This window comes from Hyperolius riggenbachi, chromosome 4 (assembly GCF_040937935.1).
Source record: "Hyperolius riggenbachi isolate aHypRig1 chromosome 4, aHypRig1.pri, whole genome shotgun sequence".
Taxonomy (NCBI): Eukaryota; Metazoa; Chordata; class Amphibia; order Anura; family Hyperoliidae; genus Hyperolius; species Hyperolius riggenbachi.
Window position 1 is genome coordinate 398015523 of NC_090649.1, and position 27409 is coordinate 398042931.

Below are 27409 nucleotides of genomic sequence, written 5' to 3' on the forward strand. Positions count from 1 at the left end.
ACCCTCATGTATTTTACCATATATATCAGTGGGAACATTAGAGAAACCGCCTACCCTGCTCGGTTTTATTCTTCACTGTTCAGCATGCTTGTTATCAGCCCTGATAAAATCCCTGACTGAGCATTCAGTCTGGCTTTGCTCAGGAATCTTTATAGCTGAGCTTGTCTTCTCTGATGTCTTTTCAAGTCCAAACCTGCCCCTTTCTGGCTCTGCTATAATGACTCCGCTATAAAGATTCCTGAGCAAAGCCAGACTGAATGCTCAGTCGGGGATTTTATCAGGATTGATAAGAAGCAAACTTAACAGTGAAGAATGAAACAGGGAGGCAGGGTAGGTGTTTTCTCTAATGTTCCCACTGATATATATGGTAAAATACATGAGGGTGCTTTGTCTCTGGTTCACATTAATTCCTCTGCAAACTGCTTGCTAGAGGGCACATGATACAATTTTTTTTTCAAGCCCCCCCCCCCCTACCCCCTACCCCCCCCCCTCCCCCTCCTTTTCCACCTTTGTTTTTTCTTTCTCATGGTATCTCAAATCCCTTAGGTGAGCCGGGTCTCTGAAAGGTTCAGGCACAAATAATACAGCAAGCAAAATAGCTGAATTTATTATTGCATATCTTTCACAACATTTTTAGATGCATCAAGCAATGATCATGTTTTCTGTGCAAAGATGTATTTTTTTTAGCATCTCCTAAGGGTGTGAACATAGGTCTATCTGTGCAAAGCAGTATCCAACTATGTTCTTCAGTATGCACAAATATTCCCCATAAAGACATGCATGCTTGGCTCTGCATAGGGCCGTACTACGGTGAACTGAGAAAAGCAGGAGGCTTCCTGCTGAGGAAGAATACAATATAGCCTTTGGCAAAAAAATTAAATAAAATTGGTGTATAGGATTTTTACCCAATTAGCAAAGCTGGTGCTAGGTACTGTATTACACTGTTGTCTGAAAAGATTGTTACAGGTGAAAGAAGTCTAAAGGTTTGTGCCCTCATCCAATTATTAGCTGCAGATGATTGGCCAATTTTACCACTTTCATGTAGTATGAAAGCATACCTACATAATCTGTTCAGAGTATTCAGAATCTGCTGTCCATTATACTACTGTATATGGCAGCAGTTACATTGGCCTATTACCTGCTGATTAAAAATGTGTGTGTACGGAGCATAAGCCTTTCATAGAATTATCAGTCCTCTAGTGAAACCGGTATACTGTACTATGTAAATGTTTTGTAAAAGTATATTGTACCTCTGTGTTCCCAGGTTCGGTTTGCTGCTCTGCTTGTATTGGTTGATTTGGTGGAGAAGTTGAGAGAAAACTATATGGTCCTCCTACCAGAAACCATTCCATTCCTGGCTGAACTCATGGAGGGTAAGGAAATCTATACTCTACGGCCTGGTGCACACCAAAAACCGCTAGCAGATCCGCAAAATGCTAGCAGATTTTGAAACGCTTTTTCTTCTTTTTCTGTAGCGTTTCAGCTAGCATTTTGCGGTTTTATGAAGCGTTTTTGGTGTAGTAGATTTCATGTATTGTTACAGTAAAGCTGCTGCTGAACAGCTACTGTAACAAAAAATGCCTAGCAAACCGCTCTGAAGTGCCGTTTTTCAGAGCGGTTTGCGTTTTTCCTATACTTAACATTGAGGCAGAAACGCATCTGCAGCAGCCCGGGAGTATGCGTTTCTGCAAAACGCCTCCCGCTCTGGTGTGCACCAGCCCATTGAAATACATTACCCTAGCGGATCCGCACCCGCAAGCGGATCGCAAACCGCAGCAGAACCGCTCTGGTGTGCACTAGGCCTACCTCTATAATTGTCAATCACTTACCTAACTCCATGTTACCATGGTAAATAACAGGAGGGCTGGATTCATATTTTCACTACTTTAAAGGACACCTGTGAGAAAAAAAAGAATAGATACTTTGAGGGAAACCTCTGGATACTCCACAGGCTTCTCTAATTCTCTTTGACATTGTTGTTCTAGCGCTGAAACCCCCTCTCAACATATATTCAACAAGGTCTGTTGCGAATATGTTCTTGAGGGTGCACTCCCATCCCTGTACTAATGCAGCCATACTGTGCAGGCGCAAGTATGGCCTGCGTCTGCCCTGCGTCTGCCCAGTAGCACGGAACCGCTCATGCACAGATTCTCATCAGTGCATGAGCAGCTTTATATTATGCTTCTCCTCAGAGCATGAGCAGCTTCTTGTTACGGCGCAGGCCGTACTTGCACCCGCCCAACATGGCATCGTACACAGATGGGAGGGGTCCCAAAAAGCAGTGTTCCCATTGTTCTCATTCAAAATCCATTGTGATTGTGTATAGAGCCAAAAATGTTAGAGCCGAGGTGCCTACAGAGAACTGTCATGACTGAGTTTTAGTATAACGTGTGCACCAAAGGAGGGGTTAGTGTTAGGCATTAGAAAGGGGGGAAGGTTATTGTTGGACAATGGGGGGGGGGTAACTGTTGGGCTATCAGTAATAAAGTATTACTGATATTTTACTATCAGCATGAAAACGGCACCCAGTTCTCCAGACAGCACCTCTATACGTACACCTTTACTTTGATACAGGATTTACACTAACGTTAATCAAGACATTTGCTAATCCAGTCTGCTTTTTTATTTGAAAACCTATATTTTATTGATGAACGTACACCAAATTCATTTCTGTGGTTATTTTGTGTTGACGGATTTTGTTTCCTCTTATTATGAGACAGACCACCATGTAATCACAGCTTGTTGTGGTTCTTTTCTAGATGAGTGTGAAGAGGTGGAGCAGCAGTGTCAGAAAACTATCAAGCAGCTGGAGAGCATTCTGGGAGAATCATTGCAGAGTTATTTTTGAGACCTCCATAACTGACTGTGCCTGAGCATTTCTTGCAGCATACTGACTGCCTAACTTCCAAAATGGACTAAACAGGAAGTGCCTATGCTGGACCTCCTCACCAGACTCCGCCTGCCATGTATCTGGGGCAGGTTAAAGATTAAGGAACATGTTTTTGAGAATTAGTACAAGTTTCATAATGTGTACACAAGACCCAGTATCAATGCCTCTCCAGTTCCTTTTTTATGAACACATTATATAGTTTAGAATGTATCACCTTTAGGGCCATTTTCTACTTGTGAAGTGATGCGAGTGCGTCTACCTCCCCGCATCACATCACTTCTGCTTGCAGTCGCGTCACTTCCGCGTCTACCAATGTGGAAGTGACTGGAGGAGTCAGGACACTGATGCAGCCGGCTATAGCATGCTGCAGATTCTCTGATCACTCCGCACTGCTCTGCATAACCAGCATGCATTGGAAACTGTTCTATGGCTGTGCATTGGTTACAATCTGGCTGCGGTGAGATGCGGCTATGTAGCCATATCACAACGCGTGTAGCGGAAATGGGCCCTTAAGTAAATGCAAACTGTATTTATACATTTATGCAGAAACCGTAACTATGACAAAGTATAACACAGTGCTTGATGCAGCAGCTCATTGGTGCTCATTTCATCTTCCACCAACTTCCAAGTCCCTCTGATCTTCCTCCTCTCTGCATTTTTTTTAATTTGAGCCCAGGCAATTGCCGCTGCCCAAATTAGTCACTGAGCGCCGCTATAGCCGTGATACTCATTATGGCCTATGGCGGAGTCCAAACGATTCCGCCGAAATAAGCTCATCCGTATGACAGGACTAAAGTTGTTTCTACCTGTGATACATTTCAATATGTAAATCAGGGAGAGAAAAGATTTTATAATGGCCAAACACTGATTAATTAGATAGAATAGAATACTGTAAAAAAATAAAAGCAATTGTATTAATTAAATTATTTTCACTACAGTTCATCTTTAACTGATCAGAAATTCAGACTCTGATTAGCCCTGTGCAAAGTTTCTTGTTCTCTCCTTGAAAATTCCAGTAAAACCTGCACATTACATACATCTGAGATTCCATATACCAATACTGGTTAAAGGGAAGGTTCAGGGACAGTGACAAAAAAAATAAAAATCCAAATCCACTTACCTGGGGCTTCCTCCAGCCCGTGGCAGGCAGGAGGTGCCCTCGGCGCCGCTCCGCAGGCTCCCGGTGGTCTCCGGTGGCGTGCCCGACCTGGCCAGGCCGGCGGCCAGGTCGGGCTTCTCCTGCGCTCCAATCTGCGTTTCACGCGGGCGCGATGACGTCATCGGACGTCCTCCGGGCTGTACTGCGCAGGCTCAGAACTACTGAGCCTGCGCAGTACAGCCTGGAGGACGTCCGATGACGTCAGCACGCACCAGTGAAACGCAGATTGGAGCGCAGAAGAAGCCCGACCTGGCCGCCGGCCTGGCCAGGTCGGGCACGCCACCGGAGACCACCGGGAGCCTGCGGAGCGGCGCCGAGGGCACCTCCTGCCTGCCACGGGCTGGAGGAAGCCCCAGGTAAGTGGATTTGGATTTTTATTTTTTTGTCACTGTCCCTGAACCTTCTCTTTAACTCATTTCGGACCAAAGGCTCTGGACCCTTAAAGGACTAGAGGCTTTTTTGCACTTCCTACTCACTTTGATTGGCTCACAGTGATCAGGGGGTCAAGAGCCAATGAAAACTGCTCCTGACAGAGGTACGGAACTCAGCTGTCTTTAGACAGCTGAGTTCTGTGCCAGCGGGAATGCACCATTGTGCTGCATCAGGCTTAGGCAGCCACGACTGCAGCATAATTCTAAAGGATACTTGAACTGACATGATGAGATAGACGTGTATATTCAGTGCCTAGCACACAAATAACTGTGATTTGTTCCTTTTTTTTCTTTCTCTGCCTGAAAGAGTTAAATATCAGGTATGTAAGTGGCTGACTCAGTCCTGACTCCGACAGGAAGTGACTACAGTGTGATCGTCACTGATAAGAAATTCCAACTATAAAACACTTTCCTAGCAGAAAATGGCTTCTGAGAGCAAGAAAGAGGGAAAAAGGGACATTTCTTATCAGTGAGGGTCACACCGTAGTTACTTCCTGTCAAGACTGAGTCAGCCACTTACATACCTGATATTTAACTCTTTCAGACAGAGAAAGAAAAAAAGGAAAACAGCATAGTGATTTGTGTGCTAGGCACTGTACATACACATGTCTATCTCATCATGTCACATGTCACTTCGTGTATTCTTTAACTACGGATGGTCCCAAAGAGGTTTTTAATGTCTGATGACATATCGTATACAAGGGAATAGTGCACATTATTTGTACTACAGTATTTATATGGTCAGTGATAGAAAAGGAATCTAATAAATGATCTGGCTTTGGCTAGATCTATGTTCATCAATAAATTATAAATGCTTTAAAATTATTAATTCTTTGCTATGTAATATATTCATGAAAAAGTGACATGAACCTGAGGCATTGATGCTAAACCCTGAGCCATGTAACATCGCCTGTACTCAGGCATTTGCTTGTGCTAATTGTACTCTGTTACGTTTCTGTTGGAGGCTGTAATACGTTTTGTAAACAAACTTTGTAAAAAAAATAATAATCTTTTGGACTATATTTTAATAAAAAGATATATTGGTCTTTGATGGTTTCCCTTGTGTTTGTTACTCATCTGGAGTAATCCAGCTATCTGATGATTGTAAGGTAACCCCCAAACACTTGTGATGCTGTTTAAAGTGTACAGCCCTGTCCAAAAGTTTTTGATCTTCTGCAGAAAGTATGGTGAATGGACTGCTGAGCTTGAATTGCACGATTTCTGTCAGAAATTGCGATTTCGATGTGATTCATGATTTTCTTAAAATAAAGCTTTAGCACTAAATTCACAATGTGCAACATGTGCTTTGGCCAGTTATCAAACCTGAAACTGAAACCATTTTAGGAGAGTCTGCTCACTCAGCTCCTTTATCAAATGCACAGCGCCCAGCAGGCCAGGTCAGCACACAACAGCTTTGCACAGATCAGTGAGATCACTATGCAGTTTCCCTTAATCAGAATTCTGCTGTGCAAAGGAGGTGGGGGGCAGAGCTGTGATAATTCAATTTCCTAAGCATAAATACTTGATTACTGGCCACACTGTTTCTGGCTGACAGGCCCAGCTGGATTGAGAGTGAGAGCTGATGACACGCTAAGTGCACTAGAGGGTGAGGGGAAACAAGGTGAGACCCTGTGGGCGGAGTCTGCCGCCCGCCCAGCTGACGACACGCTGGGAGCACTGTTGGAGGCAGAGGGAAATGAGTGAGAGCCTGCAGCGGGAGAGAGTTAGCGAGCCACCACCAAGAAAAAGAGCCGTTGAGCCGCTGCTACTTGTACATAGAGCGGCAAGTTGGAGTGCACAGCGGGAGGGCGTGGGATATCGGCAAAAATCGCTGCTCTGACGATCACGGAAACACCGTTTCCGTGATCGCGATTTCGATGCAAAAACTATAAATCGTTCAGGCCTACTGCTGAGGACTGGGGAAAAGTCATATTCTCCGATGAAGCCCATTTCTGATTGTTTGGGGAATCTGGAAAAAGGCTTGTCAGGAGAAGAAAAGGTGAGCGCTACCATCAGTCCTGTGTCATGCCAACAGTAAAGCATCCTGAGACCATTCATGTGTGGGGTTGCTTCTCACCCAAAGAAGTGGGCTCACTCACAATTTAGCCAAAAAACACAGCAATGAATAACGAATGGTACCAAAACACTCTCCAACAGCAACTTCTTCCAACAATCCACCAACAGTTTGGTGAAGAACAATGCATTTTCCAGCACGATAGAGCACCGTGCCATTTGGCAAAAGTGATAACTAAGTGGCTCAGGGACCAAAACTTTCACATTTTGGGTCCATGGCCTGGAAACTCCCCAAATCTTAATCCCATTGAGAACTTGTGGTCATTTCTCAAGAGGCGGGTGGACAAGCAAAACCAACTAATTCTGAGAAACTCAAAGAAGTGATTATGAAAGAATGGGGTGCTATTAGTCAGGATTTGGCCCAGGAGTTGATTGAGAGCATGCCCAGTCAAATTGCAGAGGTCCTGAAAAAGAAGGGCCAACACTGGAAATACTGACTCTATGCATAAATCTCATGTAATTGTCAATAAAAGCCTTTTAAAGGTATGAAGTGCTTATAATTACATTTCAGTACATCACATAAACAACTGAAACAAAGATCTAAAAGCAGTTTAGCAGCAAACTTTGTGAAAACGAATAATTTTGACAGTCTCAAAACTTTTGGCCAGTACTGTAAATAAAACAGACTGATGATTTGCAAATCTGGTAAATCCAGATTCTCCATATTCTGCCCAATGAGCTTGATTTTGTGCTGAACATGTACAGCACTTGCTGTTTGCACAGCACCATCTAGTGGCTGTAGAGGACAAGCACAGCTTAAACACCAGGTTTTCTTAAAGGAAACCAGAGCTGAGTTAAAAAAAAAAAGTTTTATAGATACCTGGAGCTTCCTGCAGCCCCATGCGCTCGGATCGCTACCACGCCGCTGTCCTCTGTCTTTTCGGTTTTCTGTTACGGGTCCCGTTCCTTCATCCAGTCTGCGCAAGAGAAGTGCGCCCTCTATGTATGTGTCCGGCGGCTGCTGGAGAGATACGTAAATAGCGCACTTCACTTGCGTCAGATCTGCCGGCGACTGAAGGAAGTAACGGGACCCGGTACAGAAGACGGAGAAGACTGAGGACGGCGGCGTGGTGCTTCAGCTCTGGTACATTTTAAAGGAAACCTGAGGTGAAAATAAACTGATGAGATAAACAATTGTATCTACCCTTCTTCCCCTGAAAATGACTTGCAGAGAAAGCAAAAAAGGAACACAGCATAGTTATTAGTGTACTTGGCACTGTACACACACATCTATCTCATCATGTCACATGTCACCTCATTTGTCCTTTAAAGTGGACCTGAACTCAGAACGTTCTAAAAGATAAAGTAATTAATGCCACCGGAACTTTTGCAGAAGGGTGAGCAGTTTTTCGCCTTTACCCTGCCCCGGTTTTGCATGTATACCCACAACCCAACTCCCAGTGTAAATGTAGCTTTAACATCCTTTCGCACTGAATCCGTTGTGTTTTGTCACAACATGATGCATTGCTACTTCTACAGTAGACTCTCATCGGGTGTAGAGAAGCGTGTGCCATCGGAGTAATGCACAGCACGCTGTCCGTTTACTGGATAATGTGCATGATTACAGCAACAGTCAGGCATACCTTCATTGTACAGTATGCTTCACTGTATGGTCACGTTGCATGCGATTTTAAAAGCTCTTGCTAATGTGATCCCATGTGTATGATCCCATTTATGTAACTTAAAAAAAAAAATCCAATATAGCATTATATTGGCAAGAGCTTTTTAAATCACAAATGCTTAGAAAATCACGAGCGCTCCTAGTGTGCCCCAGGCCTACCAGTGCTTTTTAAAGTAAACCTGTTATTAAAAAAAAAAAAAACTTCCCCTGGATGGGCTTCCCCCATCCTCCTAAGCCTCTGCATTCCAGCACTGGAAGCCCCCGAACAGCACACAACAATATTTACCATCTGCCTGCGCAGTAGAGTGCACCCGATCGGGCTCAGCTATTTCTGTTGGAGCCCATCGGAAAGCTGCTACTACACCTACGCAGGAGTGCAGATGGTAAATTTTGATGCGCACGACCATAGCCGGCAATCTCACTAAAGGGTTACAGCGCCACCCGGAGGATGGAGGGAAAACTGCAGAGCTGGATCCCAGGGAGGTGAGTGAGAGCTGAGCTGCTGCAGAACTCCTCAGCAGCATGATTGTTTTTTTCCAGATTTTAGAATCTAAAAGAATGCAAGAAATTGCACAGGTTTTAGACCCTAAAATCCGGAAAGAATCATAACGCCATGGGTGTTAAGTGCCAGTGATTTCAAAAGCTCTTGCTAATGTAATGCTAAGGGTGAAATCACATCGCTCAAGTGCAAACACATACATAGCACTACAGCTTTCAAACTGACTGAGAAAAGGGCTGGTAGTGTGGACCAGTCCTTAGGCCCATTTCACACTGGCATTCAGCTAAACTGATCTAGTAAAATGAATCCGGTTTCCGCTTCAACGGATCCGTAAGGCTTGTTTCACACTGGCAAACGGATCCTTGAAAACTGATCTTATCACCGGTCGATCGGATCAGTTTTCATTCCGTTGCTACTCTGGTCTTCCGTGCACCTAAGTGGGTGGGTGAGGGAGGCCAGGCTTCTGCACCTGAGTGGGCGGGTGAGGGAGGGTTTCTTACCCAGGCTTCTGTCTTCTTCCGCCTTCAATTGCGTCCCACGTCGCGGTCCAAGTTGTGTCACGTGACTACCACGTGCACTCCTTCAATTCGGAAGGAGGAAGCGTGGTAGTCACATGACGCGACGTGGGGCGCAATTGAAAACAGAAGAACACGGAAGCCTGGGTAAGAAACCCGCCCACTCAGTTGCACTTTAGCGTCCCCACAGATCCCAACCCCCAGTGGATTTTGCCTCTAAAGAACTGTCTGTTTCTTCACTAGTGTGAAGAAACGTTCCTTTCTCTCATTGCCCCCAATGCGGGGCTTCAGCTTCCTTTTCCATTCTGCTGGGCTCAGCGGTCCGGAAAATTGCTGCAGGGAGAAATATTGTGGTCCGTTCAGTGAAACAGATGGATGTGAACGGATCCATAGGTTAATATTGGATCCGTTCGCATCTGTTCCGTTTGTACAGTAGCCTTTCCGTTCCGATCCGCAAATGGACTGTTTTTTAACGCAGGTGTGAACCGGGCCTAAGCATTGTTTGTATATGAAAAATAACTGCACCAGTCTTATGTTCGATCCTTGCACTTCCTGCAGAATTTCAGTCTAGCCTTAAAGACTCGTGCACACGCCATACTTCTTCAAACGACGGGTCCGTCAGATCCTCCCGCGGTGCGGTTGTTCTGCTGACAGTTGTATGTGAGTACAAGCTGTCGGCAGATTGATAAGACTTTTTGACTGATCCGCTCACCTTATCAGTCTGCCAACAGCTTGTACTCGCGTGCAACTGTCGTCAAAAGGACCACACTGCGGGAAGGTCTGATGGACCCGTCGTTTGAAGAAGTACGGCATGTGTAGGCCTTAAAGCAAACCTGAATTAAGGAAACTCATTTCAGGTTAGATACTTACCTAAGTAGAGGTAAGGCTCTGGATACCATAGAGACTTCCCAGTTTTTGGCCCGTCCTGTCATTCCTTCGCTGTCCCTTTGAAGTTGCATCTGGGTCTTTGGCACTCTTCAAGCAGCCTTTGGAAGTCCTTGTGTCCCCGAGTACTTCCAAAGATGAACGCCTCCATACTGGGACTCGCACTTTTGCAGTGTGGGTGCGCTCATCTTTGGAAATACTCAGGGGCCAGGGCATGAAGACTTCCAAAGGCTGCCCGAGGAGCGCAGAAGAGCTATTGAACCTAGCAGGTCAAATGACTGACAGGGATGGTGCAGAAACAACGGGACTGACCAAGATCCAAAAAAGCTCTATGGTATCTGAAAGTCTTCCGTCTACTGGGTAAGTATCTGTCTATGTTCACAGTGGGATATGAATGAGTGATGTTAGGGAGGCAACATGGAAAGACGCACTGCAATGATAAGTCTATGCGACGTTCACAGTGCGATGTTAACTTTGCTGTAATGTGTTACGTTATGGTAACACACTGTAGCAGTGAGTTACTGCTAAATGCACACTTTACTGGGTGCAGGGAAGCATACTTTTCATTGAATGTATGTGGCTGTAACATGGTACGACTTTTTTTGTTGCGTTTCTGTTAGAACAGGAACACAACGCAATGTCCCTCTGTGAATCTAGCTTCTAACCTGAAGCAAATTTCCTTACTAAAGGTACTGTTTAAAGCAATCCAAAAAATCACTTACGCTCATGGAAATTTGCATGTGGAAAACATGATTACAAGTGCAGAACAAACACAGAGCCCTGGAAACGCCCACAAAATTGCTGACACAAGTGTGCTCCCAGCCTTTAGCAATCACTGTACAGAAGTCCCTCTATTCCACATCAGCCACACTTGAGTGGCAGCCCCCTTCTTCTACACACATCTCCCCCCCTGTACAGCTGAACACAGTAAATCCAGCGTAGGAGACTTGGGCGCACAGTGAGTAACTTTGGCGCCGTCAGAAGACGGAGCTGAAGTTACTTTTAAAACACAATAATTCGGCTTCCAGCAATTGCTAGATGCCGAATTATTTCATTCCCCACCATCCATGATGGCGGCCTGGCAGGGGCGTATGTGGTTAATATAGAACCTATGGCAAACACTGAAATTGCGCCCCTCCCCGGCCAGAGCCCCTTTCCCCTCTGAAAACAGCATCCTTACTCGCGTGCATGTGTTATGGTTGCCTGTGTTTATTGTCTCAGGATACTGCTGAGAAGCAATTCCCCAGATAATCAAATGAATCTGGTCTGAGTGACTGGGAGGCATGGCACCCATAGGGCTGTGGCGCCTATGGCACAAGCCATGCCTGCACCCCTCTAGATCCGCCTCTGTGGCCTGGAGGGGGAATACTATTTAATATGGCCAGGAGTTGTGCAGCAGCAGGATCAGCCATATATGGCTGTATCCTGCAACTAAGACTGCACAGCAGCCTCCCAGTTGCAGGTCTATTTTTTCCATGTACCTCATTTCACCCAAAGTGCATATGTGCAACTTCTCTTCAAAAATATTGGAACAGGGTTTTGGGGGTGGATTGCTGACTACAGTTGCCTAAATTACCAGTGTGGCTGAACAGAAATACTGCAGGAAGCTAATCTTTATTCAGCTAATTTCTCAGCCATTCACCAGCTTCTAAACCTAATTGGCTACATGCAAAGTTATATCCTCTTCTTCTATGTTCAGCAGCCTCCCTCCTCTGTGCCTCTAAGCAAGAGTGTCATTCCTCTGGCAAGCTTAGATTTTGGGTTGCTGAGATTTTGTACAGGGACAGTATAGCGATGCCCATTTTGCTGCTACTATGCTAAGAACAGCTGCTTCCTGCCTCGCAGACACTGCTGCCTGGCAGGTCCTAGCTTCCTCAGACAGACGAGATGAGACGTGTAAGGAGGCGCTGAATGATGACGAGGGACTCAGCTTTGCAGCCTAGCGACAGCATACACAGCAGGGAAGTCTGCAGAACTGAGGTTACTATTACTTATATTCAGAATTCAGATTTTGATATGAGGATTGCAGATGCTCTTCTTTCACTGCAGCACTCGGTTCGGGGTTACAGAAGACAGGCAAGGCGATCACTGGGTCGGGGAACTACAATCAGTGTGACCATCTGTGCCTTGTTATGTCTCACTGCTTGCTCACTGTTCTGTTGTTACTATTGCTAGGCATTGATTAGTGGCTTTGAAGTTAACTACATTATACAAATGTATTCTTATTGCACTAACATTTTTCATACAAGCTGCATTACCTATGTAAATGTTACCATATAGTATCCCACCATATTACATGACAGGGATAGCTTCAGCTAATTTGTTGCTGGAAATATTTATCCCATATTTTCAGAACTGCCCAGCCCGGGTCCAGAGACTTGTGAGGCTAGTTTTACAATGGAGCGTTGTGTTCCACTTCCTCTAAAAACAGGATTGCAATGGAGGGGAATAGTCGCATTGTGCATTACGAGTGTAATGTGTCGCTTTGCATACTGAATATGAAAAGTACGCTTCACCACACAACATGCTTCATGTTATTCTTTAAAGGATTCTGCCGCACCCCACTGCTAATGCACTTATGTGAACCTATATTTACAATATAATCGCATTGCGTGTTGTATGTGATTATAATGATCATCGCAAGGCTTCATTGTCAATGTAACCCTTGACTGAGTTGTTTTTAAAACCCTTTTCTTTTAACTCATAGATAAATTAGAAGAAAATGAGTGAGGCGCTTTTATTGCTATTTTTTTTTTTAACTTGCTTAATGGAGTGACAAATGCTCAATGTTGAACTCTCTCTTTCTCTCCATGTATCCTCTCTAGTCTTGCCTCACCTTCTCTCTGTCCCCTTTCTCTCCACGCTTTCTCTCTAGTCTCGCCACTCCTCTCCATCCCTCTCTGTCCTCTTCCTTCTATAGTCTCTGCCCACCTCTCTGTCCTCTTCCTTCTATAGTCTCTGCCCACCTCTCTGTCCTCTTCCTTCTATAGTCTCTGCCCACCTCTCTGTCCTCTTCCTTCTATAGTCTCTGCCCACATCTCTGTCCTCTTCCTTCTATAGTCTCTGCCCACCTCTCTGTCCTCTTCCTTCTATAGTATCTGCCCAACTCTCTGTCCTCTTCCTTCTATAGTGTCTGCCCACCTCTCTGTCCTCTTCCTCTCTAGTGTCACCCCACCTCTCTGTCCTCTTCCTCTCTAGTGTCACCCCACCTCTCTGTTCTCTTCATCTTTAGTCTCACCCCACCCCTCTGTCCTCTTCCTCTCTGGTCTCAGCCTACCTCTATGTCCTCTTCCTCTCTAGTCTCACTCCACCCCTCTGTCCGCTTCCTCTCTAGTCTCACCACACCCCTCTGTCCTCTTCCTCTCTAGTCTCATCTCACCCACCCCTCTGTCCCCTTCCTCTCTACTGTCACCCCACCTCTCTGTCCTCTTTCTCTCCAGTATCACCCCACCTCTTTGTCCTCTTCCTCTCCAGTCTCACCCCACCCCTCTGTCATCTTCCTCTCTATTGTCACCCATCCTCTCTGTCCTCTTCCTCTCCAGTAGCACCTCTCTGTACTCTTCCTCTCTAGTGTCACTCCACCTCTCTGCCCTATTCCTCTCTAGTCTCACCCCACCCCTCTGTCCTCCTCCTCCTCCATAGTCTCTGCTCACCTCTCTTTACTCTTCCTCTCTAGTCTCACTCCACCCTCTGTTCTCTTCTTTTATAGTCTCACCCCACCCCTCTGTCCTCTTCCTCTCTAGTCTCACCTTACCCCTCTGTCCTCTTCCTCTCTAGTCTCACCTTACCCCTCTGTCCTCTTCCTCTCTAGTCTCACCTTACCCTCTGTCCTCTTCCTCTCTAGTCTCACCCCTCCCTTCTGTCCTCTTCCTCTCTAGTCTCACCTCACCCCTCTGTCCTCTTCCTTTCTAGTCTCACCTCACCCCTCTGTCCTCTTCCTCTCTAGTCTCACCTCACCCCTCTGTCCTCTTCCTCTCTAGTCTCAGCCCACATCTCTGTCCTCTTCCTCTCCAGTCTCATCTCACCCACCCCTCTGTCCTCTTCCTCTCTACTGTCACCCCACCTCTCTGTCCTCTTTCTCTCCAGTATCACCCCACCTCTTTGTCCTCTTCCTCTCCAGTCTCACCCCACCCCTCTGTCATCTTCCTCTCTATTGTCACCCATCCTCTCTGTCCTCTTCCTCTCCAGTAGCACCTCTCTGTCCTCTTCCTCTCTAGTCTCACCCCTCCCCTCTGTCCTCTTCCTCTCTAGTCTCACCCCTCCCCTCTGTCCTCTTCCTCTCTAGTCTCACCTAACCCCTCTGTCCTCTTCCTCTCTAGTCTCACCCCACCTCCCTGTCCTCTTCCTCTCTAGTGTCACCCCACCTCTCTGTCCTCTTCCTCTCTAGTCTAACCCCACCTCTCTTTCCTTTTTCTCTCCAGTCTCACCCCACCTCTGTGTCCTCTTCCTCTCTAGTCTAACCCCACCTCTCTGTCCTCTTTCTCTGTACTTTCTGTCTCCCCACATCTTGGTCCTCCTTCTCTTTTTCTGGCTGTTTTTTCTTATCTCTGCCCTCTCTCACCCCCTCTTCTCTCTTAATACAGCTGTTCAGAGGAAGTGAAGGATATTTGAATTAAGATGGGTAAGATATACGACCACTTAGTCAATAGCCACTGCTATACTAGTTGGTTGCGGCTGTTTTTAAAATGGACCTAAACTGTAGTTTGACTTTTTTTACTTCAATGGCCCTTTTACACTTCCTAACTTCCTATGCTGTTTTATCCTATTTTGCTGCAAGGGGGCTTATTGCGGTGCACCAGAAGTTTCTGTATCGACAGCAGCGCATTACTGCACGGTACTTGGGGTAATGGAAGTCTGTGTGCGACGCTTGTAGTGTAAATCAGGGCTGTGGAGTCGGAGTCGTGGAGTCGGAGCAATTTTGGGTGCCTGGAGTCGGAGTCGGGAAAAAAATGCACCGACTCCTAATGAATTTGTAACTGTAATTAAAATAGAAAATATGATAAAATGTTCTATTTCTCAGATAATAGTCATTAAAAATAATGTATATATACAGTAATAGCTGTGTTCAGTTCACAAAAATGAAATAAACCAATCAAAATTAGTTACTTGTGCTGCTTCAATAAAGCAGTCCCCGTATTTTTAAAGTCAGATATACATATCTGATTGTGACTGTACAGTATATATGATGTGTTCACAGGAATCTCTTATATATACACGAAACAACATCTATGCTGTAAGAATAAAGCCTGATGTGTAGCCGTGTCACTAATAGAGATGGTTAATGAGATGGAAATAATTCTGCATTGATGCTGGTGAATGCAAATGTATGCACTCTCTTTGCTCATGAAATCAAATAATTTTACACGTTGTTAAAATTTGGTTTGGTGACTACAAATTAAAGGGTACCTGAGACGGATGAAAAGAAAAGTGTTATACATACCTGGGGCTTCTTCCAACCCCCTTCAGGCTAATCAGTCCCTCGCTGTCCTCTTCCAGCACCTGGATCTTCTGCTATGAGTCCTGGTAATTCAGCCAGTCAGAGCAGTCTGGCTACGTGCCGCTTCCACAGCCAGGAGCATTCTGCACCTGTGCAATAGTGCTGCGCAGGTGTAGTACGCTCCCGGCGGCGGAGTGTGCACATGCGCACTACACCAGACTGGCTCAAGTACCTGGACTCATAGCAGAAGATCCAGGTGGCGGAGGAGCACAGCGAGGGACTGATTAGCCTGAAGGGGGCTGGAGGAAGCCCCAGGTATGTATAAAACTTTAATTTCATCTGTCTCAGGTTTACTTTGTTACACAGTACTACTATACTCTACATATCCACTCTCCACAGAGCTGCAGGGAATCCACTGAGAATGTTGTGCACATTGAACACAGAGGTGTTGTCTGTCACTCATAAACCTGGTTCAGATTGTGCATGAGGATGTGTAATAGAGGAAGAATCTCCTCCTTCCCCTGCAGAGTACCTGCACCTCATTCTTACATGTACCCACAGTCACATTGCCTAGGGCCTGATCCATGTTCAGATGTGTAATAGAGGAAGAATCTCCTCATTCCCCTGCAGAGTACCTGCACATCACTCTTACATGTACCCACAGTCACATTGCCTAGGGCCTGATAAATGTTCTTTGTTCCAGTTTGTACCTTTTACAAGTACTCTTACCAAGGACTAGTTTTAGTCTAAAGGGAATAAACATAGTAGTCTACATATCCTTCTCACTTCAGTTGTCTTGTAAAATTCCTAAGCGTTGGCAGTTAAGAGACGAATTTCACGTTACATACTGTTAATCAACACAATTGTAATATGCAAATTGGAGGAGTCGGAGTCGGTGGAATCCTAAACTGAGGAGTCGGAGTCGGCGGATTTTTGGTCCGACTCCACAGCCCTGGTGTAAATGATGGAGTGCGGTGTGTTGTGGCGATGGAAATCTCAGTGATGTGCTTCCTGCCCAGCAGGGAGTACGTCAAAGTGAGCGGGGAAGTGGGGGAGGGCCACTATGCATATGACCCTGTTGGCGCACTCTGCTGCAGGGTCATATGATTGTTGTTTTTTTGCAATGCGATGGAATGCGGCAGGAGCATTACACCGCAGCACAAAAATAGTGTAAAACTGGCCTAAAGGATAACCGAGGTGAGAAAAAAAACCTTTACTCACATGGGGCTTCTTCCAGCCCCTTTAAGTCTATGAGGTCCCACGCTGAAGCTCCGTTGTTCTCCAGCGAGCTGTCTTTAGTTTTGGAAGCTTGCGGACTCAAGCCGGGTCAGAAGCCCATGGCACGGCCTGGGTCGGCAAGCTTCCAAAATGAAGGGTGGGTTCCCATTTGCAGCAGCCGGACCACATATGGCCTTTGGTAATGTAGTGTCCACTCCGATGGTTGGCTGTGCTCTGGCTGGAGCCAGGGACAAATACATTGCTGCCATAGGATATATGGGGAACTGCCTGTCCGGGATTATCATGGATGCCACATAAGTGCGGTCCGCTTACCACAACAGATCCAGTGGATTTGTTGCAGGCAGACAGAGTGTGAGCGGCTCCTATAAATAAAACTGAAGCCGTTCACTGTCATGTTTTGCATTTCAGTAAATAGACAAAAAGTGTCAGTTTTACTCTCAAGTGAGAACACAGCCTAAAAGCCACTTGCAGGAGGACAATGGAGCTTCAGCATGGTACCTGAAAGACTTCAAGGGGCTGGAAGAAACCCCAGGGGAGTAAAGTTTTGTTTTTTCTCACCTTGATTTCAAGGCTGGGGCTACTTAGATTTAGTGTGTGCTTGCATGTAATCAGCCACTGAGTCGCAATACTTTTTATGTATTCTATTAAATGGATGAAGTGGCAGCTGTAAGCTCAGTTTAGCATACGTTCCCCTACATACAAACAAGTTCTGGCTGTTTTTAAGTCCAATATGTACTGCATATATGGTATTTGTAGATAAGTGCTTCCCTTTGCGTACCTATTACATAGCCGCCTGAGATTTTGCCGCAGGGGAAGCCAATAAACGGCTCACCCTGCTCCTGCACAAGTCCCGGCGGCGTTAATTACTATTCACCCTCCAAGCTGTCATGAATAGTGGGGGAAAGATGTAATTCAGCTTCCAGCTATTGCTGGCGGCTGAATTACAGTGTTTTTTGTAGTAATTTGTGCTCCGTCTTCTGACGACACCCAAATCACTCACCGAGCGCTGCTATAGCCATAATTCCTATTACGACCTATGGTGGCGCCGGCTGCACCCAAATCTCCTGCGCTATTTTTACAGCGCTCCTTTCCTTTCAGACAACTTTGTATTTGGACATACAGTGTAAACTATATATATATATATTTTTTTTTTTTTTTTGCTAGTTTCCAATGTGCGCTAAACAACTTGCAATGTATACGATACTGTTGACGTGTAATTCACAAAAATATACTGTAATAAAAACGGTACAGAACACGAAGAAGTTGTTTTTGGCACCTGTCGTTTCACAATGCCCTCATAGACTGCAATGCCAGTTTGCAGCTGTAGGGCACCAGGGAATTCATTCTGGCGTCAGTGCTTGGCTATGAGTTAGCTGATTGTGTATAATTGTTTTTGGCGCACTGGAGCCTGTCATTTCACGGCAACCTTATAGACTTTAACACAAAATTGTGACTGTGGGTGTTGGGGGCTTAATTCTGGCGCTGGCGCTTGGCCATGAGATAGCTGATCGCATATTTGGTGCGAGCGCTCAGGTAACAGATAACTGAGGGCACGAAGCGGCTGGGGAAGTGGCAGGGATGGCACATAGCTCGGTATTGAATCTGGCTACAATCGGCGGGTCGTTCATAAGTTGGGTGTTTGTAATTCGGGGCCTACCTGTATATGGATGTGATTCTGTCAGCCCCGTGTCATTAGTGTAGCAGTTATTACTCCTTTTTTGTTTGTCATGTAATGTCTGTGACATTTTACTTTGTCTTTAGGTGACCCCTCCGTGTCCTGGAAACATAAGACAATGTCTAAGAAGACAAGAGGTCCATTGCAAAATGCAGTGAGGGGCACAGATGATCTAAAAAAACAGGTATAAATGACTTTAAGGTGAAGCTACCTTTTAATATGCTTAGGGTGGTAAAAATAGCTATATTCTATAGAAGCCAGTCTGTTCACATTAGGAGCCATCACATCAGTCTTGTGCTATGATTTACCACATTGGACTAGGCCAACCAATAAGTGCTACGCGTCACGCTTCAGGCATGTTTTGTACTGGCACCCTGTATTCATGCATAGATGCAGCCATGTTACTGAGCCAACACTGTGCCATCTTACCAAGATTTATGGCATGTCAATGCCGACTGAAATAGTATCATTAGACTACATTCCCATCTGAAGTTGGCCGTAGACTGGTCGATGTGGCCAAAAGATAGATCCCTCTCAGATTATAAACTGATCAGAGAGGGGTCTGTCTGATTAAAACCCTTCACAGACTGCACACTGATTTGTATTATATTTTAGCTGGAAATCTATTAAGAATGTATCTAACCACAGTGTTGCACTGCTGAATGTAGTGCAACTCTGTGGAGTGTTGATCTGCGGCATTCCCGAACCTTCCACCAACCGATCAAAACCTTCCATCTGGTACGATTGACGATTCAATTGATTTCGGCCGAAAAGCAATCAATCTCACCGGCATGTTGTGGCATCGGTTTCTAGCACATATGATCGAAATATGAAATTGGCCGGATAACGACGGTAAAGTGTATGGCCACCTTAACTAGTACTGGACTTGTAAATGGTAGTACACATAATAAACATTGATTAAGAAAATTGGAGGACTTTCATGGTGTTGTGTTGTGCAGCGGTATAGAGTTGGCCGTCCATTATGTGCAGGTGAGTATGTGTGTGTGGGGGGGGGAAGTTGATCTCCTGGTAAAAAGATGATCAGTCACTTCCTCCCGGGGGGAAGGTTTTGCATCTGATCATTGGTACAGAGCTGACTTGCCGCTACCTCACCACTGGGGGGAGGGGCTAATTAGTGAGGAGATGACAGAGTATGTGTGTGTGCATACTAAGTGCTGGGTTTGGCCTGCAGGGGCTGTAGCCTATGAGTTGCTGTTCACAATAAATCAGCCTGGAGCACTGGCAAGTCACTAATTCAATTCCACAGTTTGTCAGTCACACCTGGTAATTTAGATTGCAGATTTTTCAGATTGTAGATTGCTCATGGTTGCAATTGTAGAACATATTGCTGATACCAATCAGATGTTTTGCTTATTCAGGTTTGACAATGATATTACATGTATGCTCGTCACAGTAAAAAATTGCCTTACTTTCATGCTCCAAGTATTAACGTAAGGAATATTATATACAAAAATTATTTTAAATGTAAAAAAAAAGAATGTTGTAAAAGAATGAGCTTTCCTTGTCTGGATAGAAAGCATTTAGAAAAACAAAACAAAACAAAGATCAATAGTTATTATAAAAACAAGAAAGAGTTGCAGCAGATGGCAATGCATGTCTCTGTAAACTAAATATAATAAGACATAAGAGCTTTTCTGCACTAGGACCAGAAGAAGAAATAATAAGAACATGTATCTCCAAAAGTATGTCATCACATATCACAATCCATGTGGAAAACCGGCTGCAGTAATAAATACAGTTGATAGCAACCGGATGACTCCAGTGCACAAATGCTTTTATTAGTTGATTTTTTTTGCTCAACCTCCGTTTACATTGCCTTAATTGTTGGCATGACTGTTTTTGTAAAAGTATTTTCCAAACTCTGGAGAGATATGGCAACGGTGTGTGGCCCAATGCAGTCGAACCACCTTCCAAAGGGAAAAAGTTAGAGGCAGCAGGATACACGCCTGTTTTAACCACTTAAGCCCGAAGGGTTGAAATTTTTTTACATCCGAGCAACTTTCACCCCCCATTCATTTGCCAATAACTTTATCACTACTCATCACAATTAATTGATCTATATCTTGTTTTTTCCGCCACCAATTAGGCTTTCTGTGGGTGGTATATTTTGCTAAGAGCCACTTTACTGTAAATGCATTTTAACAGGAAGAATAAGAAAAAAATGGAAAAAATTCATTATTTCTCAGTTTTCAGCCATTATAGTTTTAAAATAATACATGCCTCCATAATTAAAACTCACGTATTGTATTTGCCCATATGCCCCGGGTATTTCACAGTTAAAATTATGTCCCTATCACAATGTATGGCGACAATATTTTATTTGGAAATAAAGGTGCATTTTTTCCGTTTTGCGTCCATCACTGTTTAGAAGCCCATAATTTATTAAATCATATTGATATACTCCTTTGACATGCATATTTAAAAAGTTCAGACCCTTAGGTAACTATTTATGTTTTTTTTTTATTTTTTTATTATTATAATTTTATTTTTTTTTATTTAAACTTGTATGTGGGTATTTTTTGGTGTGGGAGGTAAACAGGGTTTTTTTTTAATATATTTATATGTTTACTTGTAAAACTTTTTATTTTAGGTGTAATTTGCTATTTGGCCACAAGATGGCCAGAATCAAAAAGTCCTGGGAGCGATCGATCTCGCTCCCAGGCAGAAGAAAGGAGACCAGAGCTCAGAAAAGCCGTAGCGTCTGAAGAGACGCTGTCGGCTTTTCTCCGGGGGGGTCCGATCAGCGCAAGGGATTTATAATCCCTTTCACTGATCGGTGGGCTAGCGGCCAGCAGCGGGGGCGCGCACGGAGGGGTCCGCGGGAGCGCGCGCGACCCGCGGGAGTGCGCGCAGCCCAACTGGACGAGAAATCTTGTCCAGTTGGGCTTAAGTGGTTAAAGAGGAGCTGTTAGGTATAAGGTCTCAGAGAAAAAAAACACATATATCAGTAGCTAAGTATTGGCTGTACTTACATTACATATGCATTTCACTGTCCACGTTTGGATTTCACAGAATTTTTATATAGTATTTGCAGAGATTGATGCTCCTGACAGTTCATGGCAAGTTCCATCTTTGACTGTCTTGTATGAAGATCATTGAAAAGATCCGGATCTTTGAACCGAATCTTTGAATCATTTGCAGCACAGTGAGAGGTGCAGGAGAATGAGGGCACATTGAGGGTGCTAATGGAGAAGGGAGAGATGCAGCAGGAAGATTGTGCTTGTGCACCGAAGCTGCAGTTCCTGTTTCTTCCAGACATCCACTGTGAACCGAATCTCGGATGATTCCACTCACAAAAAAGATCCGGATCAAAGATCCGAATTGTTCATGATCTGGACAACACTGCAGTGCTGTGAATATTAATTAGCCATGTGGCTAGGAACAATAGCAGATACCTGCAGTATACTCTAATGCTGTGCACTGTGAACAGCACATTGATTTTTCAGTGCTGTGAGTTGGGCTGCGTTACAGGTTGCTGTAACGTGAGCCTGTAACGTCCCACTGTGAAAGCACCCTTAGGCCGGGATAGGGAAATGAAGGGGAGGACCTCCCTGCACTCCCTGTGCAGTGGAGAGAAAAAAACCCTCCCAGAATGCTCTGCAGTGTCTGTTATGCGGCCTGCGGCCTCCTAAGGAGTTTGGGGATAAAGAGGATTGCTATTCAGCTAACAACAAAGTAAGAGAGATTTTTAACTTCAGTATTGCCTTTTTGGCTTCCTTCTAAACTGTTTAACACAGGAGAATAGAGGTTTAAATTAGCTTTTTTAGCCTAACAGTTACTCTTTAAGACACTTTTTTGTACTGATCTGAGGAAGTGGATTGCGATCCACAAAACATGTCTGAATGTCCATTTAATAAACTTGTTTACCTATTGTGGTTTGTCCCTTCATTTTAGAGGGAAATTATATATATATATATATATATATATATTTTTTTTTTTTTTTTGGGACGCCTCCAAGTGTCTGGAGAGATAACAATAACCAGTAAAGTGATGCGCATAACTTCTGTATCTATCATTCTTCTTTCTTTGAAATGTACCTTGTTTTCAGGTTTTTATTATTTTCCGTATTGTAATCTTTTGCTGTTGGCCACGTTTAATTTTATCATCTTTTGGCTGGATGGTGTAATGGTTAAGGGCTCTGACTCTGACGCAGGAGACCAGGGTTCAAATCTCGGCTCTACCTGTTCAGTAAGCCAGCACCTATTCAGTAGGAGACCTTAGGCAAGTCTCCCTAACACTGCTACTGCCTATAGAGTGCGTCCTTGTGGCTGCTGCTCTGGCGCTTTGAGTCCGCCAGGAGAAAAGCACAATATAAATGTTATTTGTCTTGTCTTGTCTACTTTGGCTAAACATGCAGTGTGAACATTTCTTTTTCCTCTTTATACGTCCAACTGAGCAACTTGGAATCAGTTAGGAAAATGTCTGTATTGACGATAAAAATAAAGAGAAATGAATTAGATATTGTATATAATCGAGTATAAGCCGACTTTTTGGACTAAAAAAGTAGCCCAAAAGAGAGCAGAGGCTTTGTAGGCTCATCTGTATGATGCCCTCTAGTGGCGCTTCTCATTACACACACCACTGCTGTCGTCATAGGGATGAGCTTGCAAAGGACAAGCTGAAGAAGCATCCCAGCGGCACTGATAGACTGGTAAGTGAAATAAGCATGCTCTGCTGTTTATCACTCTGCATAGAGCAAGATCAGCACACAGCTGACATTTACATGCTGCTCCGCTCTGGCAGGGGGATAGGGACACAGGCATTGTTGAAAATGCGGGCAAACCATGCTGCATATGTCAGGGGGAACTCGGGTGGGAACACAGCAGTAATTTACATACTACTCCACTCTGGAGGGGAGATGGCAGACACAGACATGGCTCCATATCCTCTCAACCCTCGCTGCATATGCCGGGGGGGAATAGTTATTTGTAGGATTGGGTGCTTATTGTGTAGTATATGGGTAACAGAACAATGACTTTAGAACTCTACATTTCCTTCCCTCGACTTATACTCTAGTCAATCATTTTTATCCCTCATTTTTTAAGTAAAAGTTAGGGGGTCGGCTTATACTCACTCAGGTCAGCTTATACAAGCAAATGTAAAATGATGATTCATGGTTACAAAACCAGGAATGAATAAGCAAATGGGCCACACACGTGGAGAAGCCGGTTTCCTCCAGCGCCAGCGAACCACGTGCACCTTTCCCAGCAGAAGAGCTGAGGGATCCTTCCACCACCAGTCCGGGCTGCATCCCACTCAGCCTGCACTTGCTGCTGCACGGCACACGCAGCTCTCCGGATCTCAGGCCACCCACGTAGAACTTCTCCGCGCTGGGGACTCCCTCCCCATGCTGGGCAGGATCTCCACGGCCACAACCTCCAGCCACCACCAGAGCAGCCAAAACGAACCCCCAACGGGCAGCCAGCCTCCTCCACTCAGGGCCATAACCGATCCCAGGATGAGTGGCTGAATCTCCAGGCAAGCTCCAGCGGATGCCACTCTGTCCTGCTAGGCCCTACCATGTGGAGGCAAGGCCTGCATGCCAGCAAGTGGAGTGCCTCACACCGCAGCTGCACTCAGGCTGTCACCTCTGAGAAGCAAGACTACCCCTGGACTCACTGGGCACGAATGCTCGACCATCAAGATTTCCTGACCTCGGTGGCCCTCGTTCCACCGCCTGATGCTCAGCCAGGGTAAAGACCCCCCACCACACCTTCTCCTCTGCCTGTTATGCTGCCCTACTGTTGGCTGCTTCCCTAAAATACTACTCCTAGACTTTAGCTCGGCCTTTAATACCATCTGCCCATGCATTCTCCAGGATGATCTAACTGCACTTGGTGTCCATCCTGGCCTACGCCTGTGGATCACGGACTTTCTCACCAACAGGACACAAGTCGTCAAGTTGGGCGATATTCACTCAAAAGTTATGGCAACAAACACTGGTGCACCACAAGGCTGTGTCTTGTCACCACTGTTGTTCTCCCTCTACACGAACAACTGCAGATCCATGGCAGACTCTGTTAGGGTCATCAAGTTCGCTGATGACACCACCATTGTCGGCCTGGTCACTAAGGATAATATCCAGGAGTACTGTCAGCAGGTAGAGAGAATCTGCCAGTGGTGTAAAGAGAATAGTCTAGCGCTAAACACGACAAAAACTGTTGAGCTAATCATAGATTTCAGGAAGGCTGCTTCCACCCCACCTCCCATCTTCATCGACGGCATGGAGGTTGCGAGAGTACCATGCGCCCGTCTCCTGGGCACTGCTAACTCCAGTGACCTCAGCTAAAGAGCTAACATCACTGCTATCCGGGAGAATTAAAAGTTTGAGGATCGCTTTGCATGCCTGTATTGTATCTCTAAAGGTGCCCATTAATGGTACAATTTTTGTTATCAGATGCGATCTTTCAATGCGATTTTTACAATCGAATCGTACAGAAAACTGCACAGTGTGTGGCGAAAATCAGTGTAAAACAATTCTATGGTCCATTGGACCAGAAAATGTAATAGATCTGAATGGTGGATTTTACAATTGTAAAAATTGTGGGGAAATATTGCATCTGAAAAGATTGTACCATTGATGGGCACCTTAAAGACTATGTAGTGTTTGAGGCATACTGGAATATTTGGCAATTTGGTATGTAACAAACCTGAGAAACTCTACGGCAATGCTACCTCTGCTTCCAGCTCATAATTTGAAAACAAACTTGTTTTAAACAACCATTCAACCAATCCTGCACATGTCGTGATAAAGCAGCCAGGTTACACAATGTTATGTCTGGCAGATTTGCGATTATACAGGTTGGTGTGGTGTGGTGTTCTGTTTTTAAGAAGGCAAATTTTTGTTTTGCATAACGGTTTTAGTAAGAGGGCTTTTTGGTCATTTTCAGCCCATTACACACTCTTAGGCCTCGTTCACATCTGCTGCGCTGAAAAACGTGTTAAAGCGCAGGGTAAAAAACGCATGCGCTTGTGCGCGCTTTCGTCCGCGTTCCTGTGTGTTGCGCTGCGCTTCTTTAAAGCACGTTTTGCTTGTTGTACCAGCAGCAGTTGTCAATAAAACTTTGTTTTTGTATGTAAATGTATTTTTTTCTCCAATTAGGGGTAAAAAACGCATGCGCTTCTATGCGCTTGTACGCGCTTCTATGCGCTAAAAAAGCGGACCCATTCACTTGCATTGCTGTGCGCTTTCCAGCTCAACGCACAGAAATGCCTGCAACACTACGTTTCTGTAACGCTGCTCAGCGCAGCGCATAGATGTGAACCAGCTACATTTAGTTACATGGAAAAATCAATACCTTGCTGAACGCACAGGGCAGTGCGCTGTGAAAAGCGCACAGAAACGGCCCTGATGCGAACGAGGCCTTAGGAGTTTTGGTTTACCATGAGTATGCTGGGTAGTCTGTAACTCTGAAAAGAAAGAAAATCCTGAGAGCCAATAGCCCGCTATTTGTAGCCATATTTTATGTTATTGGGCATTGTACACTATTTATTAGGCCCCGCGAGTGCCCAAGTTTCACAGTATAACCGCTATTTATAATGGCTCAAACTTTCTGCTTCCCAGTGGTGTACCTAGGGAATTTGACACCCAGTGCTGATTATTTACAGACAACCCCCCCCCCCCCCCCCCCCCAACAACCAATTTTTTTTTGTTGGGAGGGTTGACAGGTTGGGGCCCCGAGCAAGTTGCTGCAAATTTGGGCGGATTTTTAGTGAAAATGAGTTGTAAAGATGTAGCTAGAGCTAACCGTTATCAAGCTCTATACTCAATACAGTACTGCAGAAAATGTCAGTGTAATATAAATACGCAATAATAATATGGTAGGGCATTAGACTGTGACTATGGTAGGGATTAGATTGTGAGCTCCCCTGAGAACAGTCGTGACTTGACTATGTACTCTGTAAAAAGCTGCAGATGTCAGTGCTGTATAAATACATAATAATAATAATAATAATATAATAAGATGTTAGAGTATGACTATGGTATGATTAGATTGTGAGCTCCTCTGATGACAGTCAGAAAAGGAGGACATACAAAAGAAGGGGATGCATAGGAGGAGGGGGGATAAAGAGGTAGAGGTACAACACAGAGAGCCTGGCGGAAGAGGATAAATGGCAGGAAGACCTCTCGCCAGGACTGCAGACATCACCAGTGCTGTTTGGCAGGAACATGCTGTTAAAAGAAGCCACTGAAATCTGTAAAGAGGAAAGGTCATGGTGGAAGACAACCGTCTGGGAGGGGGAGCTTGGATAAGATTACCTGCAATCAAGCTAATCTAAATTGCCTGGAGCTTGCTTCTCTGCTCACTACATCTACACCTGTATCACTGGCTTCTGCAACAGCAGACTGCCCTGCATTATTGATTAATTACTCTGATCAGGATAAATAATCAATAGTCCAGGGCACTCTGGTATTACAGCAGCCAGTGCACATGGCTACTAATGACAGGCAACTCCTGAAGCACTAAACACATCCTAACACCTCTCTCCGCTAATGTCCCAGCTGCAGCTTAGCAATCGTTCTCTCTACTCACCCTGCTGCTCTGCACATTCACTCACTGCAGACTGTATGTACAGTAGAGAGCAAAGAGACACGTTGCCCACAGGACAGGAAGGGGGAGGGTGCTACGTCCAGTGTAAGAAGTAGTATAGTCCCCTGCACTGCCTGCTGCTATTTTCCCAAATGTTACCCAAACTATGAAAAAAGATCCCAGGTGGAAGAACACAGTGGCAGAGCACCACAGCGGCACCCCTAGCCATGACTACACCCAGTGCTGTGAGCACCTGTAGCCTTGTGGTAGGTACACCACTGCTGCTTCCTTTTTTATTTTCCTTAAACCTTTTGAGGCTTTGCCACATAAATAATGATCCATAAAGGCATGGTGCTGTGACTCATCTATAAAATATCTACTGATAAGGAGCGATATTCAAAGCATGGCTAATCATTTCAAGTTAATTCTACTA

At 45.0% G+C, this 27409-nt stretch overlaps 2 protein-coding genes across 4 annotated transcripts in view; both read left to right on the forward strand.

The window, feature by feature from the left end:
* Positions 1-3976, forward strand: part of HEATR1 (HEAT repeat containing 1) — a 92593-nt gene extending 88617 nt beyond the window's left edge. For both annotated transcript variants that reach the window (XM_068232257.1, XM_068232258.1), the window contains exons 44-45: positions 1265-1373; positions 2760-3976. In XM_068232257.1, coding sequence (XP_068088358.1) covers positions 1265-1373; positions 2760-2848 — 198 coding nt within the window. In that variant the 3' untranslated portion in view covers positions 2849-3976. The remainder of the gene's footprint in view (positions 1-1264; positions 1374-2759) is intronic.
* Positions 3977-11961: 7985 nt separating this feature from the next.
* Positions 11962-27409, forward strand: part of NPHP1 (nephrocystin 1) — a 111551-nt gene continuing 96103 nt past the window's right edge. The window contains exons 1-3 of one of the 2 annotated variants that reach the window (XM_068232259.1): positions 11962-12053; positions 14657-14694; positions 18511-18608. In XM_068232259.1, coding sequence (XP_068088360.1) covers positions 14691-14694; positions 18511-18608 — 102 coding nt within the window. In that variant the 5' untranslated portion in view covers positions 11962-12053; positions 14657-14690. The remainder of the gene's footprint in view (positions 12054-14656; positions 14695-18510; positions 18609-27409) is intronic. The other variant, XM_068232260.1, reaches the window with a different exon arrangement.